General features: G+C 36.0%; 3 protein-coding genes across 5 annotated transcripts; 1 reads left to right on the top strand and 2 right to left on the bottom strand.

Moving 5' to 3' along the window:
- Positions 1–1,011: 1,011 nt before the first annotated feature.
- On the bottom strand, positions 1,012–4,994 carry LOC122315678. 3 transcript variants are annotated; one of them, XM_043131743.1, is made up of 4 exons: positions 4,702–4,994; positions 2,969–3,392; positions 2,196–2,227; positions 1,012–2,089 (listed from the first exon to the last, which is right to left on the bottom strand). In XM_043131743.1, the coding sequence occupies exons 2-4, from the start codon at positions 3,297–3,299 to the stop codon at positions 1,133–1,135; spliced, it is 1,320 nt and encodes a 439-aa protein (XP_042987677.1). In that variant the 5' UTR covers positions 3,300–3,392; positions 4,702–4,994; the 3' UTR covers positions 1,012–1,132. The 3 variants fall into 3 exon arrangements, with proteins under 3 accessions (XP_042987677.1, XP_042987678.1, XP_042987679.1); XM_043131744.1 differs by having other exon boundaries at positions 2,969–3,434; XM_043131745.1 differs by lacking the exon at positions 4,702–4,994 and adding an exon at positions 3,485–4,673.
- A 210-nt stretch (positions 4,995–5,204) lies between these two features.
- On the top strand, positions 5,205–7,437 carry LOC122315679 (protein TIC 20-I, chloroplastic-like). Its single transcript, XM_043131746.1, has 3 exons — positions 5,205–5,390; positions 6,266–6,435; positions 6,582–7,437. The coding sequence occupies exons 2-3, from the start codon at positions 6,276–6,278 to the stop codon at positions 7,217–7,219; spliced, it is 798 nt and encodes a 265-aa protein (XP_042987680.1). The 5' UTR covers positions 5,205–5,390; positions 6,266–6,275; the 3' UTR covers positions 7,220–7,437.
- An 8,688-nt stretch (positions 7,438–16,125) lies between these two features.
- On the bottom strand, positions 16,126–17,665 carry LOC122317198 (bZIP transcription factor 44-like). Its single transcript, XM_043134159.1, has one exon. The coding sequence runs from the start codon at positions 16,914–16,916 to the stop codon at positions 16,449–16,451; it is 468 nt and encodes a 155-aa protein (XP_042990093.1). The 5' UTR covers positions 16,917–17,665; the 3' UTR covers positions 16,126–16,448.
- Between the last annotated feature and the right edge of the window lie 356 nt (positions 17,666–18,021).

The following is an 18,021-nucleotide window of genomic DNA, read 5'->3' on the forward strand; positions in this document are numbered from 1 at the left end:
AATTTTTTTATTATAAATTTCATGTTTTATTTATTTTTTAAAACGATTATACAATAATTACACAATTTATAATTATAAATATCTTTTTTCGAGTCTAAAAGCTTGTTTTCTTTCTTGTGATTTGGTCTTCAATTATGCCTTCTTGTTCTTGCATTATGGGCATATGGGCCTTAGAAACTTGTTTCGTCACGAATAAGGCATGGGATATAGGATTGATCACATTTTTCTCTAGATTCCTGTGATCCATCCGGACAAATTTCCTATTCATGCAAACTTATATGGGCTTCAAATTTTGAAGCAGGTACACTGTTTCCCTATATTTGGGGATAAGTGCAGAAGTTTCATATATATATATATATATATATATAGCACATTACGATGATAAGGGTTGCTTGCGAAAATTGTAGTCTTCAAAAGGCTTCCTTAGTAGATGTGACTTAGGGTATAAGCCCTTACATTTATCTCACCCTATTGTATAACATTAATAGAGAAGAATAAAAACATGAAACAGCGGTTTAATTCCCAACTGAGTCACGTGCGTTAAAGTCGAGTCATAAAAATCATACGGGCCGGAAAACCAAAAAACCTTGAACTACCCAACGTCCCCCAAATACACAAAGCAAACGAAAAAGAGAGCGGACTCGCAGTTTAGCCGCAAACTTATCGGCAACAAAGCAGCTCTAGGAAATCTAAAATTGCCTACAGTTTTTATACAAACTTCTACTGCCTAAAATGAAAGAAATAAAATTCTGTAATATTAAATTCTAATATTACCCAGAACAAAAGTTTGGGTTCAACAAGAAGGCTACGATCATAAAAAGCATTAATACCTCCAAGTAGCTTTCTTCTGGCACGTAGTCTACGCTCCATTACTAAGTTTTGGATTGAACAGGCCTCTCTCTCTCTCTCTCTCTCTCTCTCTCTCTCTCTCTCTCTCTCTCTCTCTCTCTATATATATATATATATATTTGTCGTTCCATATCACTGAAGTTTCTGGCAACATCCTCAAAAGGGAATAATAGTTCAAATAAATTTATTACTGAATCTAGACTACGTTAAAGAAGAAAAATCGTAAATGCTTGTGTAACAACTTATAATAAGAAAGGTTATCACCACTTTCCAGATTAAAAGCTCAATCTCTACGATATCTTGCCCAGAAACCCTTCTTCCGGGCAGATTCGTTCTCTGACAGGGACCTACTCCATTTGGACCCAATTGAAAAGTGCCGCCTCAAGAAAGGCTTCGAGACGAGGCTCCTGGTGCTAGAACTGGGTTCCATCTTGGGAACTTTTCCTTTGCGTTCAGCGTCTTTTTGGCAATCAAAAACATCAAAATCACAATCAAGGTAACTATCCACAACCCGATTTTTGAATATCTTATGGCTCTTTGCCTTCGACTCTGCTTCTATCCTTAAAGCTCTTTTGGACATCTTTGAGACTTCCATCTCTCCAACGGAACAAACTGGGCAAGGCGGGTCATACCGGTCAGTCTCTGCTGTCATAATCTCCAGGCATTCAGCATGGTAAGCATGCCCACAGACCAGTACAGAAGCCACTGGTACCTCGTTGCTGATAAGCAATTTCTGGCTGCTCCATGAAGATCTCTCTGTTAGGAGCTTTGAGCAGGCCCCACAACAAGGCAATTCTACAGAGGGAGAATATGAGAACCTGCTGCTAGATCCACTTATCTTGCCACGGCCAGAGCCAAAGTGTTCACTGTCAAAAGACCACCTCTCTCGTTGTGAAGATGCCACAAGCTCAGAAAATGTGCGGATTGACCAGCCATCAGAAGATCCACATTGGGATCCAGTGGCTAAGTCATTGCTGCCAGTGGAAAGTACAAAAGATGGTCTTCCTTCAGACATCGAGTTGTTATTTGGCGATTTCAGTCGCAAGATTCTACTATCAGAGACCTGTCTCATAAGCTGGTATCCCGGTGATCGCCGGGCCCGTCTCGATGGGGTTGACTTAGGAAGTGGATAAGTAGGGGTAGGCAGAGTATCAATAGATGGTGCTGAAAGCATGGAGAATATGGCATGATTTGGTGTGGCTGAATCGGCAATTTCTGGTGATTCTGCTAGGTTCTTCACCTATGAGAAAATGAAAGAGGCTTATAATAATCGAAAGAAAACGATTTGGCAATTGAAAGCAAACTGCAAAGCTTACTAAACTTGATAGCATGTGTTTCAAACTTACCTCCATGGAAAAATTGCTTGCTGTGGACAGATCTGCACCAACCACCAGAATATTAGTGGACAGAGGATGCATGCACAACAAACATCAGTCCACTAGCAAAACCTCTATCTTGTGATGTGTTATGAAATGGAGAGGCCATGTTGTAGTGTAATATGAAATGAACGTGTGAAGGCAAACCAAGGGATTAGGCATAATTAAATCCAGAGTTACTATGGATGATAGCACCAACAAATTACAAGCAGGCTTGGAAAACAAGCATCCATTCAGAAGCATCATATAGCCCCTTGTTTGAAAGAAAACAAAAAAGAAATGATTATAATGCAGAAGGTAAAAAGGTAGGCAGAAGGCAGATAAGTTACTGATATAAAATGATATTTTTTTACAAGGATATAAACATGATATTAATTTATAACATAATAAAATTATGATCTGTGTGCAGGTACAATGTTGCATTTTAACTTGGATGGACTGTAATTCTACAATTAATACACATCCTTAAACAAACTGAAGCACCTTGGAGGGTTATGTGGAAATACACTTATCCTTGGACAAATTGAAGCACCTTGGATAGTTATTAATGAAGAAAGAATAAAATTTAACTTAAATTACAACAAAATATACCCATAAAAAAAAAATTACAACAAAATGTATTCTTGATCTGAAAGGAGCTTATTGTTTGTCAAAGACCAATAGTAGTTCAATGCATTACACCTACTGAAAAAAAAAAACTAGTTTCCTTACCCCTATAATGCCTATTCATTCTAAAAATTTACCTGAATGCGGAGTCATCAGATTCACATCTGCTCCTTCATGAGCTGGAGACTTCAGAGAGTTGGGTGTTCCAAAATTCTCCATAAGGCTTCCCCCATCAGATAAAATACCTCTTTCGGAATCTAAAGACCCCTTTAACTCCATGCTAACGTTCCCACTGACTCCATTAGAGACCTGATACGAAGGATTCTCAATTTTTCCAGCCACACATCCTCTATTATCCCTCCGGAAGCTCCATGATGACAAATCTATGGCATTCCCATGTGAACCTTCACCTCCGGCTCTGTGGGGTATGGTTTTATCCCTTGAAGCAACACAACAAGCTGACCCCATGATCACTTGAATGTCCACTCCAACAGCTTAGAATGCAACAGGTAGCACTAAAAGTATAATGGACTGCTGCTCTACTAGTTTATCCAGATTTTCCTAACAATGTCAACATCCAGCTAGACTTATTCTCAACAATCACTAATAAAATAAAAAAGAAAAAGGAATCCAATTACCACAAAAAAGATTACGTTGAAAGAAGTTTAATCAAACAAAAAAATGAATTGATATTAAGATTTTTTTACAATTGCTACCAAGAAATCAGATATATAAATCAAAATGCCTCAAAGTCAAAGCTTAAAGAAGGGGATCACAATGATGGTTTTTCAACAGAACAAAGGTAAGAGTAAATATAACTTATAACGTGAGTGATTAACAATAACGGACAGGCACCAGTATCTAAAAAAAAAGCCAAATGAGTTACAGGCACTCAAACTCTCTCAAACAAGAGGAAATACAAAGTATATCACTCTAAAGCTTGAAAAATAAATGTCTAAAGCGAGTTGAGAAAAAGAAAGATTATGAGGGGAGGTCAACCATTCCATTCACACGCCTATATTGATTAATTATTTATGATTTCAAAATTAGTACAACAGAAAAAACATAATTTGGAGGAATGGCAAGAGAAAAGTGCTTGTAGAAAGTAGAAACTGAGACCTAATGTAAGGCAGTAAGCCAAGTTAAACTCCACAGGGCTCAATAAAGAACATATTTTCAGTGAAAACTATGGTGGAAGCCTATTCCCTTCCCTCTCTCACAAAAGCACACGCTTCTCTCACCTAGGCAATCAAACACACTTGAGGAAATGACAAAACGCATACTAGTCACATTTTTGAAAATCATAAATGAGAAAACTAATAAGACGGATAGCTCATTTCTGAATTACAAATACAACCCGTATCTGTTTTAAGTGAATTTCACATCAGCGTCAAAATTCTAAAAGCATTCATGTGTAAAGGAATCGAATCTTTGTTCAAAGTCCATAAACCTCCTCTCCAGATTTCAATGCGTAAACTTATAAAGAAATTTTCCACCGTATTCATTATGAAGTAATTGGCTAACAAAGCAGAAACATAAAACCCCTATTTTGCCAAGATAAATTAAATTCAATATATCTCCAAATCCAAAAGGCATAAAAGTATTAAATGAACAATAAAATATCAAAGTCAAGCGCACATCTGTATAAAATAGATGGACAAATCAGTTCACACAGGTTTTTTAAAGAAAAAAAGATAGAAATACGGAATTGCAGCAAACGAAATTCCTCAATCAGTCTAAAATAAAGAAAACTTAAAAAGAATTTTTTTAAAAATAAAAACAATAGTGCTTTTGAAATGTATAAGAATCGGGGTTTCAGAATACCAAAGAACCACAAAAATAGGAAACAGAGCTTGCAAGTGAAACGTACCCTTTGGACTTGGGGACTCAGAGAAAGATTGGAGACGGTCGACCGACCGAGCGCGCGAGCGAGAGAGATTCAGAGGGTGCGAATATATCATATATGGCGGCCAGGGTTTGGGGGGTTTGATTAATTTTGGCGGCAGAGAGGGACCGCCGATAGCTATGGCGGGGTTAAGTTAAAAAGGAGGTTGAAGCGATGTGCTACTGTGTTTTGTGTGTGAATGCGAGTGAAAACCTTCCCATAGGGAATTGTGCCACATTTCTCTCTCTCCTCTGCTTTCTTCTCCACCACGTGGAGTGCGCACGACGCGTTCGACTTTGTACCGCTTTTCCTGCAAAAAGCGGACAACTTGAAAATGGGGCCTAGATCTATAGCCCAATATTAGCCCACTCGGCTCGTTCCCAATATTAGCCACTAGAGAAATTTGGGCCTATATCTATAGCTCAATATATTAATATTACGGGACCCAGCCCACTGAACATAGGTAACGGATAACGTGTTCCCGATTAGTCCAGTGAGCAGATAATCGAAAGTACAGAAGCAGTACACAGAGAGAGGGAGGGCTGGCTCAGTAGCACTAGCATCGCATAGTGTCTTCGGCAAAACAACAGACAGAGACGATGAAACCTATGAAAGATTAGCAGAGAACCCTAGCAGTGACTTCATATTAGCATTTCGTCGAGTGCTGCTTCGAGGTAATTGCTCTATTTTGTTTTCTTTTTATTCCAAATGAAACTGGGGTCTGGGGTTTTGTGTTTTCCGTACGGCTGTGGTCTATCTGTGGAGATCCTTCTTTCTCAGTATTTACCGGAATGTATATTACTTCCAGTACCTACTCACAGAGAGAGAGAGAGAGAGAGAGAGAGAGAGAGAGAGAGGATGCAGTGGTGAATAGAATTTGTAAGCTTTTGGTTAAGGATGTGTTGGCCGTTGGTCCGAAATTGGTACCTTCGACAAACAACTTCATGGTGCAATGGTTGGTTGTGACAAAATCATGACTTCTTCTATTTATGATGCGAATAATATGCAGTTGAAAAATTATTCTTGCAGTTCGGTGTGGAGTCTGTGGACATACCGGCCTGCAAGTGGAAGAACTATTCTTATTGTTAGAGTGCTTGTAAATGTTTTCGTATGTAAATGTTTTCGTAAATATTCTTCTTAGAGGGTAATACTTCACATCCTTGAAACATTTTCTGGCCCATATGCAGAAAATCAATGTATGTGGCACTGATCTGTATGTTCTATTTTTGGCTGGATGTTGAGGTTTCCTGCTTGTATATGGCCATTTCTATTTTGTTCTACATATGCTGGTCTATATTTCTTTTGTTATTGGCACCGGGTGTCCGGAACAGCATCAACTAATCTCAAGGGTGCACAGGCCTTAGGCTAGGAGTTTCCCGCAAGTGCACTTTGGGTAATTCAAGGAAAAATCTCCCAATCCAATGGCCCCTAGAGATGGTTTGCACCTAATGGGATTTGAACCTTAGACCTAGGCCCAAGGCCTTTACCACTTGAGCCGACCCCTAGGGGTTTGCTGGTCTATATTTCTTATGGCATCTTTTCTTAACAGGTGATTTGCTATGATACTAAATGGATGCACAATGCCCGCTGGGCGTGATGTTATGATTTCCAGGGCGTGTATGCCCACCATAGCCCATGGATCATTTTCCACCTGCATTCCCTCTTTCCCTGCCAAGGCCGCATTGTCACACATGAGTTCAAAGGGATCTCATAGTGAGGGTAAGTCTGGTTGGCTATAGACACATGAACAGCCATTTCTTGTATTCCTTGTATTAATATCATCTACCAGTCCAATGATGATCTAATGCTCTGGAGCTTCTTGAATGTGGGACTTCTAATTTTTTTTTTTTAACTCTTAATTGTAGGGAAGCCACTCTTGCACTTTTCAGCTGCTTCAACCCCACTTTTAAGTGGGGATCAAGGTAGCCTTTTGCGCACAATTCCCTTGTTACCAAGGCGTCATAGATCTCATATGACTCCTCGAGCATCCAAGGATGTTCCATACAGTTACCGCTTCCCTCCGATGACCAAGAAGCCAAAATGGTGGTGGAGGGCATTGGCATGCCTCCCCTATTTAATGCCTCTTCATGAGACATGGATGTATGCTGAGACAGCATATCACCTGCACCCTTTCTTAGAAGACTTCGAATTCTTAACATACCCATTTCTTGGAGCCATTGGGCGGTTGCCAAGCTGGTTCTTGATGGCATATTTTTTTGTAGCATATCTTGGAGTGGTGAGAAGAAAGGAATGGCCTCACTTCTTCCGATTTCATGTGGTAATGGGTATGTTGTTGGAGATTGCCTTGCAAGTAATAGGAACTGTGAGTCGTTGGATGCCACTTGCTGTCTACTGGGGTAAAGTGGGGATGCACTTCTGGACTGCTGTGGCATTTGCTTACCTTTTCACAGTCTTGGAATGTATACGATGTGCTCTTGCTGGTATGTATGCTGACATCCCTTTTGTATGTGATGCTGCATATATTCAAATTCCATATGATTAAGGATGGAAAACGTGAGATAGAATCCAGTTGCCTTTCCATTTTGTTGGCTTGTTGAATGACAGTCTTATGGAGCTGAACTATTATTTGGTTGTTGTTAGTGGTTGTGTTGTGTAATTTTTTCTCTTTTTGTTATCGGATGATTTATAATTGGGCTGTGGCAGGATCCTCTTTTTCATTGTCCATTACCCTTGTCACTTATCGAAAGAAATTGTTAGTTACCCATGTCTGTTCTGATGATTTTGGTTTGTTAGTTTTGTGCTATGATGCGTTTTGGTCCCAGTCCTGTTGAACTCTGTACTTGTGAATTCTTTAGTGCTCAGAGCAGGACTTGCAATAGCTGGATGGCAATTACCGGGAAACTCCTTTGGATCTCCACTTCTCTATTCTAGAGTAGTAGCATTCCTATTTCTTTCTGGCCAAATGGAGTTTATAGGTCGACCTTTGGGCCTTTATATGCATGCATCCGCATCGGTGAATGTGCATAATGGTTTTGCCCACCTGAACTTAATTAACATGTTTGCAGTTGAACCATACACTGCCTTCCAACTGCCCACTGAGCCAATTAGTCTCTGGTTTGTACCCTTGCATATTTTTCAAGCAAGTACACTAGAGAATACATTACTATCCATTTGTAGCAGGCCTAACAATGCTTACAAACAATGATCATGTGAAATATTGTATCCTTTGCTTTCTTTTTTATTTTGAGAAGGAAGAAGATCAATCCAAGTGTGAAGAAACTTCCTTGTGATAGCCGGTTCCCATGGGAGGTGAGGGCTTTGGCAACCCTTTCTGTACCCAAGTCTTAGGCTTTGTTCAGAGTCTAGACACTCAAAACTTCTTATAATTTCCTTCCCAAACATCACTCAAATATAAAATACTTTTCAATTTCAAATTTTCAAATTTTTCATATAAGCATTACTTAATCATTATCCAAACAAAAAACCTAGGGGTGAAAGCCGGTCAGTCCAGACTGGAGAAACTGACCGGACTAGACCGAAGCTTGGATCAATCGGTCTCGGTCCAAGGATATCTCAACTTTCGGTCTTTGGTCCAGTCCTAGGGTTGGGTTTCCTTGGACCGAACCTACAAAATTGGGAAAATATATATTTTAATTTTTAAATATATTTTATATAATAATTATGTAATTAATTATGTAATTTTTATCTTATTTATTATCATTGAACATATAAAAATTTTTTTTAATTACTTAGTTATATAATCCACATTAATACACCTCAATTATTTTACTTATAAAAAAAATATAATCCACATTAATAATTCACTTAATTTTAATTTAGTAATTTAAATAAATTTTTTTATTAATTTATTTGAAAACAAAATAAAAAATTGAAAATTGAACCGGACCAATCCAGATCTTATGGATGTTCAGTCCGGTCCAGGAAAAAATGATAGACCAGTCCGGTCGGACATACCAATTTACACTCGTAACAAAATTCAATATAATTTTTTCAAACTTTTAAACAAAAAACATTAGAATTTTTTTAAATTTTAAAATAAAAATAATATTAAAAAATTATATTAAGTTTATAATATTTTTGTTTAAATTTTTCTTTCTCATTTTTCAAAACCCAATAAAAAAGTGTCCAGATGAGCCCTATTCAAATCTGAAATTTAGTTTATCACAGGCAAGCTCAGGGTCCTAGCAGATTGATCTTTAGAGTTTTGATCAAGTTGAAGGTTTAGTTACTCGAAACTAGCAGAACTTGGGCCTTGCTCGGGTGGTTAATTTTCCTAAAGTTGAAACTACACCTGGGAACGAATTCTTCTTTCTCTCACATAAGGATGAGTTTTATATAGTGGGATCTACCATTCGAGTGAAGGTACGATAATTGTTCGAGAAATATTTTGAATAATTTTCGTACCCAAAATTCAGGCATGCTCAGATTAAAGGGTATGATTTTCTGGTTTCGGTTACGGTTAGAATTCCGTATTCCTACTTCTCGGCTCATGCATGGGCTTTACACTAGTACTTGAGCACAGACTCGAGCGTTGTTTTGGTCCCCGCCCATATGTAGTAGCCATACAAGATAGACGAGGTCCTCTCTGGCTGTTAAAGCCTCCAGTGAGTAAAGCTTGGCAGCCCCTTCCAATACACCAAGAAAAAGCCTCCAATATAATTTCAGACGATACAATCAACTTTCAGCAATGTTTGTGGACAAGGAAACCTAACTTGGCATGATACACTCGTATAATATATATTTCTTGAATTACATGATTGGTCTTTCATTGCACTCAAAAGTATATTTGGGTTCCTTGCATGCATATTTAGGTGGGCATGTCATTTTATTCTCACATCATCGATCCTCATTATTGCCTTGCTTGCTGAGGGCCATTTCAAGAAGAAAATTATGGCCACAGATAAATGGAGTGAGAAAATCGTAAAAAATTATGAGGATCTAATCACGCATTTCTAAGTGGGGGAAAAGATAAAAGATTTGATTACGCATCGCAAAGCATGATTTTCGCAATTGATCCTCATAATCACGCATTTCTAAGTGGGGGAAAAGATAAAAGATTTGATTACGCATCGCAAAGCATGATTTTCGCAATTGGGTGAAAATCTTAATGCTACTTTAATGCTGGAGCCTTTTCCTTTAATGTTTATAATTGTATGTTAATAGCACTTGAGGAACTCTCTCACAGGCCAACAATTGCCTAATGCGGTCTCTCAGATTTCAAATTCGGTTAGGGGAAAAAATACCATTTCCCACGACCTTTTTAGTACAACAACATTACAGACTCCCCACTCAATGGAGCTATATATTCAGCCTCAGGGACTGGGATTGGAAAATGACATCATTTCATGCTTTAATTAATGCCTGCCTTTTCATTAATATTGGCTGTGCCACACCCACATGCTTCCATGCATCATCTTCTCGTCTAAAACTTTTCCAAACATGCAACCGATACCCATACATAGAAAGGCATGACACGTGATTTCCTCATCCTTTTCTTGGTATCTTCTTCTCTTTGAGAATATTATATTATATATTTTTCTGCGGCCTGAATTTACCCACTTCCTTGTGTTCTTTTTATAGGGCTTGGTTAATTGGCTACTGATTGCTAAGCTTTCTCACATCATGCACATAACTTTTATCTTTGAAAAATTGTACTTTGACATCTATATATCTTTCGTGCTTTTGTTTGTTTTTATATTTTAATGCTCAAGTTATCGACTTTTATATTTTAAGGCCCCCATTTTTAATCAACTCTCTCTTTCAACTTTATGATGGATTTATCTTTTTTCCTTTCCAATTATATATTCGCTCTCAACCTAAACTTTCTTAACATTATTAAAAACTAGAAAGTTGTCGACCATTCGTCAGCATTTCACCCGCTTCACTTATATTCGATCCCTTTTATCAACTCATAGATATTTTAATTAATTGGATCGAGCATCATATGAAATTAATTTGAACCATCAATGATCCATTACTACATGATGATCATATATATGTCAAAAACTCTATTTGCACATGGGGTGGGGAACCCCCAGCTTACATGCCTAGCCATGTGTAATAATAAAATGGGGCATTTCATTATTACACAGCCAGGTTGAAATGCAGTTTCAATTCGGTAGTTCCCTGGGTACAAGCTTCCTAGGTTGAAGAGAACCACGAAGACTCTAAATTACTATTTTAGTTGTGATTGCATTCAAATATCCAAGTATGCAGTGTATGCATGTACTCCGGTCACCTTATGCCAAAAATGCAGTAATAATTAGCCATCGACAGTGTGGCTTCAACTTCTGCCATTGCATCAAAGAGAATACAATAGCTCCCTATCATGAAGTGAGCAAGAAAATTATGTTTAAAACAGCTTGAAATGTTTAGCAGAAAAAAACTAAACAATAAGTCAACTGTGAGTTACAAGATACTTTATGAAAACAATATTGGCCTTCAAGGGATACAACAAGCAACTTCATTACAAAGAAGCCAAAGATATGGACAAATGGAAACAAAAAATGCATAAAACAAATTCCACAAAGATGACTCATACCCACGACGGCACTAAATTTTTTAGAAATCAACCACCAGTGCAAATGGGGTTCGATGGCATGATTGGGGTTATTTCAGACAATGGCACAATGGGGGGTTCGACGTCTCAAATACTCTATGCCTTCCCTCTTTGTCCCTCTCTCTAGTTTAACTTTGAAAACCCCCTCCCTCTCTAAATGCGATTGTAGAGCTAAGGAATGGTAGAAATGCAAAAGCAGTGGATGGGGATAGAGATAAAAATACAAGATTTGAAGAAAATTATGGGTATTAAAAAAATCGGACTGGACCAGACCGAACCGAACCGGTAGGTTTGGTCTAGTACCAAGTTTGATTCGGTGCGATTCCGGTTTTTCTTTTTCTAAAACTAAATCAAACCGATTCATATATATTTTTAAATTTTTTATATTATATATAATTTTTATATATAATATATAATTATATATAAAATAGTTTTGTATTATATGATAAATTACTAATTAATATAATATTAAATTTTAAAATCTTATATCACTATAGTTTATTATATTAATAGTTATACTAACACTATATCACTATATATTATAATATAGTATAATATATCATTATATTATATATTATAATATATCACTATAGTCTATAATACAATTATAATATATATTATAATATACTACAATATATTATCACTATAGTATTATATACTATATAATATAGTATATTAAAACTGAAAAACCGGATTGAACTAGACCGGAAACCAATAAAACTGCAGTACAAATTTATAAGGGTAACGGGTACGTAATCAGTTTTGAAAAATGTAAAACTGATGCATACTCGTTCAATCCTAAATTTTGTTCAAAACCGAACCGGATTGGACCGGTTACACGCCTAAAGACAATAATGGTTGTTTGGAAGAAGAAGAGAATAAGAGGGAAAAGATTAAGGGGTTATGTTCAAAGACAACTACTCCTTCAATCTCAGCTTTGTCCTCAAGATCTTGTTCAGCTGGACGAAGCTCTGAGAAGTAGGTTTTTGTTAAAAGACTTTCTTAGGAGTAAAAGCGAAGGAGAAGCAACAAGAAGTTATGGTCAATGATCTCGTTTTCTCCAACAAAAGTATAGAAACTTGGAAACCAAATCAATTCTTTAGAGTGTGATGGATTTTTGGTGCTCCCTAGTTCAATATACTTCCCTTTCAAGAAAATAAATCTATTTTCAAATCCTTTTTTTTTTTAAATAACATATCGGTTGACCTACGTCAACGAGTCTATAAAAAGTACATAAAAACGTATATATGTAACAGAATTATATATATATATATATAGTTTAGGTATAATTCCGTTGGCATCGATTGAACTTCTTGTGAGAAATTAGCAAAGATCTAAAAATTAAGTGAATTACTTACTTCTTAGTCATTCATTTTGTGGGTGATGGAACATGATTAATTTGGATCAAAGCACTCCAAATGCCAAATGCCAAATGCATGTAACGAATTGAAGACAATCATGTGCTTCACTGCAACGATCATCTTGAGTTTGATTCAGAATCCGATAATTAATGTGGTTTATAGATTTTAGGTAGTTTTAAAAGTCAACAACTTTGAAACACGTCAACTAAAATTAGCTTGTAATGGAGAAATATATATGACCAAACTCTACCCTCAAATTACCTTTTCTTGTTAAAGGATAATTATTTACAATTATTTGAACACATTTGTTCATAGTTTAGAGTAAAACCTCCCCTGATTAACTACAGAAACAATTAATTAATACTTGTTAATTAATTACAGCTAGCCCCCCGGCCGCTTTGCTGCATGGCATTGCCACATCATTATTAAAATAAATTTTCAAAAAAAGCTTATTTTTAAATAGTATTACATTGCCAATTCATTCGATAGAAAGTCATCATGTATGTAATAAACAATTTTTTAATTAAAAAAAAAGTTCTATAAATTATCACAACGACAAGCAAGTTCAAAGTAATTGTCAGATGGGATGCCAGCATGCAATATTCGGTAAAAATGTAATTTTAAAACATGATACCGTACGTAACATCTTTTATTTGTTTAAAGAAAAATGATATTTGTAGTCGTGGTTGCGTAAATGTCGCGCAGTTTTTTTAAAAAAAATGAATTAATATGAGATTCGCATGAAAAAAAAAACTAACTTTTTAATTATGGACTCCACTCCACTCTTTTTCAAAGCGATTATGCGACGCTTGCACACTCCACGACTATACGTAGAATCACTCTTGTTTAAATCAACCCCCCAAATTGTAATATGGAATAAGATGGTTTTACTACCCTACTACAATATTTTACTATTTTTTATTTTTTTTAATTTAATTTTTATTTTTTATTAAATAATTAAGAAAGTGACTATTAATAAAGTTGTATAATTTTTTTTAATTTTTTCTTAATAATTAAATATACTAAAAAAATATTTAAAAAATAATAATAAATATATCATTATTTTGTAATATATATAGGCATGGACAATAGCCGGTTACACATGATGTGTTAAGAACGCATTGAGCTCGTGACATTTTTTTGTTTTTTTTTTTGTTTTTGGAGCTCGTGATGGTGGGTGATGTACAAAAAAATAAAAAAGAACAAAAAGTAGAGAACTAATTAGCCTGCATGTTCTGAGTTTTGCTATATACAAGCACAGTCGCGTATTAATTTATGTATCAATACTGATTTATTATACTTAAAATTTAAATTAATATTATTTTTAATAAAATTTATTTTTTGATCAATCACAATATCACATTATATTGATACACAGATTAATACATAATTATATTTATAACTATATTTTTTCGCATGTTATTGGGAGTATATTTTAGGGGACAGGCGCAAATTAATTAATAAAGAGGCCACTTTATTCTATTGGTTGTGGCAATTCCCAGCCATGCAGTGACTGAAAACTTTAATGCATTCAGAAACCTCAATCAACCAACATATATGTATCTGATACAATGAACCAAGAAAAACTTCGTGACACGACAACCACAGAATGGGAGTACCAAATAAGCTGGGATTTGATGAGATTAATTATTCCTCGCTGCAAGTTTGTCTCTCTTCGATAATGTCATCGTTTAGCTTATCATGAGATGATGGGTATCCTCTATTTTTGAAGCACTCAATTTGATGGAGGTTGTTTGGTTGTTAACGCTGGATAGAATAGCAAGTATTCTACATGCTAGTTTTAACATATATAATTCATATGAAAGAGAATAAGAGAATTACCTAAAAACATAAAGAAACATATATGATGTTTAATTTATTATAAAATTCAAGAATGTCAAAAATTAGTCCACAAACCGGATTATGATAGTTGAAAATCGTCATTATTAGAATTTTATCAAAAATAACAAAATCTAAATAATCATGTCAAAATTAAATATGTAATAAAATAAGTAATTTGTCAAAAATCACTTCCTAAATAATAAATTAATGAAATATTACTATAAAAGGCAAAAAGTAACTAAAAATGGGGAATCAAAAAGAAGAACAATAGATTTTGACCTCGAAATAGATGCACACCGAGTAAAGCTGAGTGACCTAGGTGTCTAAAAGAGCTTTCCAAATTGAGGTCATATGTGCAGTTTTGATACTCGTAATCAAAATTATGACCAAAATATCAAAAAGCATCCAAAACTATTCCAATTGGCGATTAGGGAAAGACCACGGTTTCTGTCATCTTTGCGCTAATCTGCCAACTCAAGGTATCTCAACTCCATCAATGTATTATCTGACAACTCAATATCATTTAACTCAAATCCTCAATAATTAGTTGTAGATATGAAATTGTACCCTCAGAATTCCAATCTAATTCAATTGTCCATCTACACATATAAACATTACGAGGCATTTAGATGTCTACAGGAAAATAGAATGTGTCCACAGCTCCAAATTTTCAAATAATTATTATAAAAAAGTAATAAAGACATAAAAGATTACATAAAAATAAATTCATAAATTGACATAATTTCATATAATTTATTAGATTTATTTTAAAATAAAAATAACATTACAATCTGATACACCATATTAAACTGTGTCATTTTATAAATTTATTTTTATATAACCCTTTTTTAGCTAAAATATTTATGATATCACAACAGTGGTAAAAACAGTAAAGAAAAACTAAACAAACAAAGAGGTTCTCATGTATCATTCTAATTAGGTTGGTGATGGGGTTCAAATATTTCTTCTTTTTATTTTTTATTTTTTATTCAACTTTCTTTTTGTTGAGCAAAAGCCGTCAACTATCGGTTCAATAATCGTGTTCCAGATTTATGGATGAATTAGTTATTGAAAAGGACTAAAACAACAGATGCAAAGACTGTTTCTTAATCTTAGCTCATTTCTTACGTAATACAAGAAGAAATTGCCCCCTCAGATGTAAAGAATTGACACACCCAACATATTAGTTCTCAACCTGTTCAGCAATTGCTAATGATTTCTTTCTTTTGCCCTTCATTGAGAACCAACATTATTTACAACAGTAAGCATGAAGAATATTCTAGATGCTTTTGCATGCACACGTATATTGATTGGGTGCAAAAGCAAAGAGATAGATGGGGTACCTATTACAATAATGTCGATTATTGTTGTTTTTGAAGTTGAAATTCTGAACTTAAAGCAAATTCGAACAAAAAAATAATGGAAGAAATATAGTATCCTATTCGATTCCCATCTAAATTAGCACCTTATAATGGCCTATATTGAATGCAGAATGACAAAGTCAGAGATTCTATGGCCACCATGACAGGGGAAATATATTAGAAATGAAGTCCAAAGCATATACAAGAAATAGACAAACATGTGAACAACCATGATACAAATAATTAAAGCAAAAATAAAAGAAAAGAAAAGAAGGAAGGAAGAATAAAATTGCTGCACAGGTCCTGAAGATTAATACTAATAATATTGATATACCAGAGAGAAATCATACATCAAAAGCCCTTTACACCATGATTAGAACGACCCATTTTACAGAACAGGAACCCAGACAAAGGGTCCCTCTCCCTTCTGGACCAGCTCCCCCACCCCCCACACACCCACCCACACACCCCTGGTCTCATAACAGCGCACCACTCATTGAGGCCAAGATGGGGCATGAAAAACAATAACAACAACGACCACCACCACCACGAAAATGATATTAAAAGACAACCATAAATCGACCCATTATCAAGCATTTTTCCAATCCCTGGTGATGATTTTTATTATTAGTACGGAAACATGTCTGCAGAAGCCGGGATGGGTTGGTTAAGATAGATCAAATTCGTGGGGTTCATGAAGCTATCGGCGCTTGTTTGAAGGGTCTGATCGGAGTCGTAAACCCCGGTGCCGCTGGTGCTGATGAAATTAAGGATCTCATTGAGGGAGTCTAGTCTCTGGCTCAGCTCCACCGCCTGAGCCCTGAGGATTGAATTCTCGGCCTCGACATTTATGTAATACTGGGTGGTGATGTTTATGTTTGTGAGGATTTGGTTGTTGTCCTTACTGAGCCGTGCCGCCTGAGCCATCAGATCCTCCAAGTGCTGCTGTTTTCGCATCCGGGACCGCCTCGCGGATTCCCGATTCGACTGCATTCTTTTCCTCTTTCTTTGATCCATCAAGAGCTGCAAGTCTCCCTCTGACCCAGAGTTCTGAGTTTGCGAGGACCCTGAGGAATTTCCACTGGTGGAAGCCATCCCGATTTTGTCTGTGTTTTTTAACTCTTGTTTTACACCAAATAGATGGATTATCCAGAAGAACAAGACGTTATAATTCGAGAAACCTTTAGGACTTCAAACAAAATAAAAAACCACCAGAACCCAGAGAACAGTAATAATAGTATTAACTATCTAATTCATATGATAATATCTAGTTATATTATGTATAACTCAAACAGGGATGAAAGATGATTTATGAAAAAACATAGAACCAGTATAGGAACACAACAGAGAAAGATTGAACTAGGTGGGTCCGGCGTCTGAGTGAGGAATTGATCATAAACCCGGAACGGAGGATTTCACTGAGAACTGGAGACATGAACCTCAAACATCTAGAACAATTATGTTACACATCAAGATTGAAAAGGGACACAGATTTTTCTTCGGCAGATCTCTGCAAAAGCAAGACCCTTTTTGCCGGAAAAAAATGGAGACTTCAACGGCCTGACTATATGGGTTTTGGTATCGAACCCAAAGCCCAAGATTTGGTAGTAAAAGCACAAAAATCAAAACCTCAAAAAGAGCGAAAACGACGAGGCTATTAAGGAAAAAAAAACGAACGCAAAACAAAACAGAGGAAAAGGCAGAAATTTCCTTAAGACAAACTAACAGAACCTCAGATCTTAAGAGTGGAAACTAGAAGAACTGGAAAGCCTGAAATCTAACAGAGGGGAAGGAAGAAAGGAGGAAGAGGTCGTTGAGGGTGTTGAGGAGGCCATTTATAGAATAAAAAATGGAAGAAAATGAGTTTAGAAATTATTATTTTTTTTTTAAAAGAAAAAAGAAAAAGGGTGCATTGGAATCTCCTCCAAGGGTTTGTTGAGGGAGAGTTGATCAGTCATGTGGGGGTGGATACTCAGACGAAATCTACACAACCGTCCAATTCCAGCTGGAGAGCAGGACACCATTAAAAAAGCGAAAATCACAAAATCAGTACAATATCTTAAAATTCCGATTACGTCCTTTTCTTTTCTTTTTTCTGTTTTTTTTTAACCTCTCTTTCACCGCCAGCGCCAGATTTAACCGTTACCGTTGGAGCACATACGGTACTTTTTCTGACGAAGTGGCACCTGAATATGACGCA

This window comes from Carya illinoinensis, chromosome 7 (genome assembly GCF_018687715.1).
Source record: "Carya illinoinensis cultivar Pawnee chromosome 7, C.illinoinensisPawnee_v1, whole genome shotgun sequence".
Lineage (NCBI taxonomy): Eukaryota > Viridiplantae > Streptophyta > Magnoliopsida > Fagales > Juglandaceae > Carya > Carya illinoinensis.

Bases quoted from the DNA above. Each gene is read 5' to 3' on its own strand.
- LOC122315678 (XM_043131743.1), bottom strand. From the start codon at position 3,299: ATGGGGTCAGCTTGTTGTGTTGCTTCAAGGGATAAAACCATACCCCAC. The intron at 2,228-2,968 runs GTAAATTTTTAG...TGGTTGGTGCAG, and splicing joins TCTGATGACTCCGCATTCAG to ATCTGTCCACAGCAAGCAAT. The intron at 2,090-2,195 runs GTAAGTTTGAAA...ATTTTCTCATAG, and splicing joins CAAGCAATTTTTCCATGGAG to GTGAAGAACCTAGCAGAATC.
- LOC122315679 (XM_043131746.1), top strand. From the start codon at position 6,276: ATGATACTAAATGGATGCACAATGCCCGCTGGGCGTGATGTTATGATT. The intron at 6,436-6,581 runs GTAAGTCTGGTT...TCTTAATTGTAG, and splicing joins AAAGGGATCTCATAGTGAGG to GGAAGCCACTCTTGCACTTT.
- LOC122317198 (XM_043134159.1), bottom strand. From the start codon at position 16,916: ATGGCTTCCACCAGTGGAAATTCCTCAGGGTCCTCGCAAACTCAGAAC.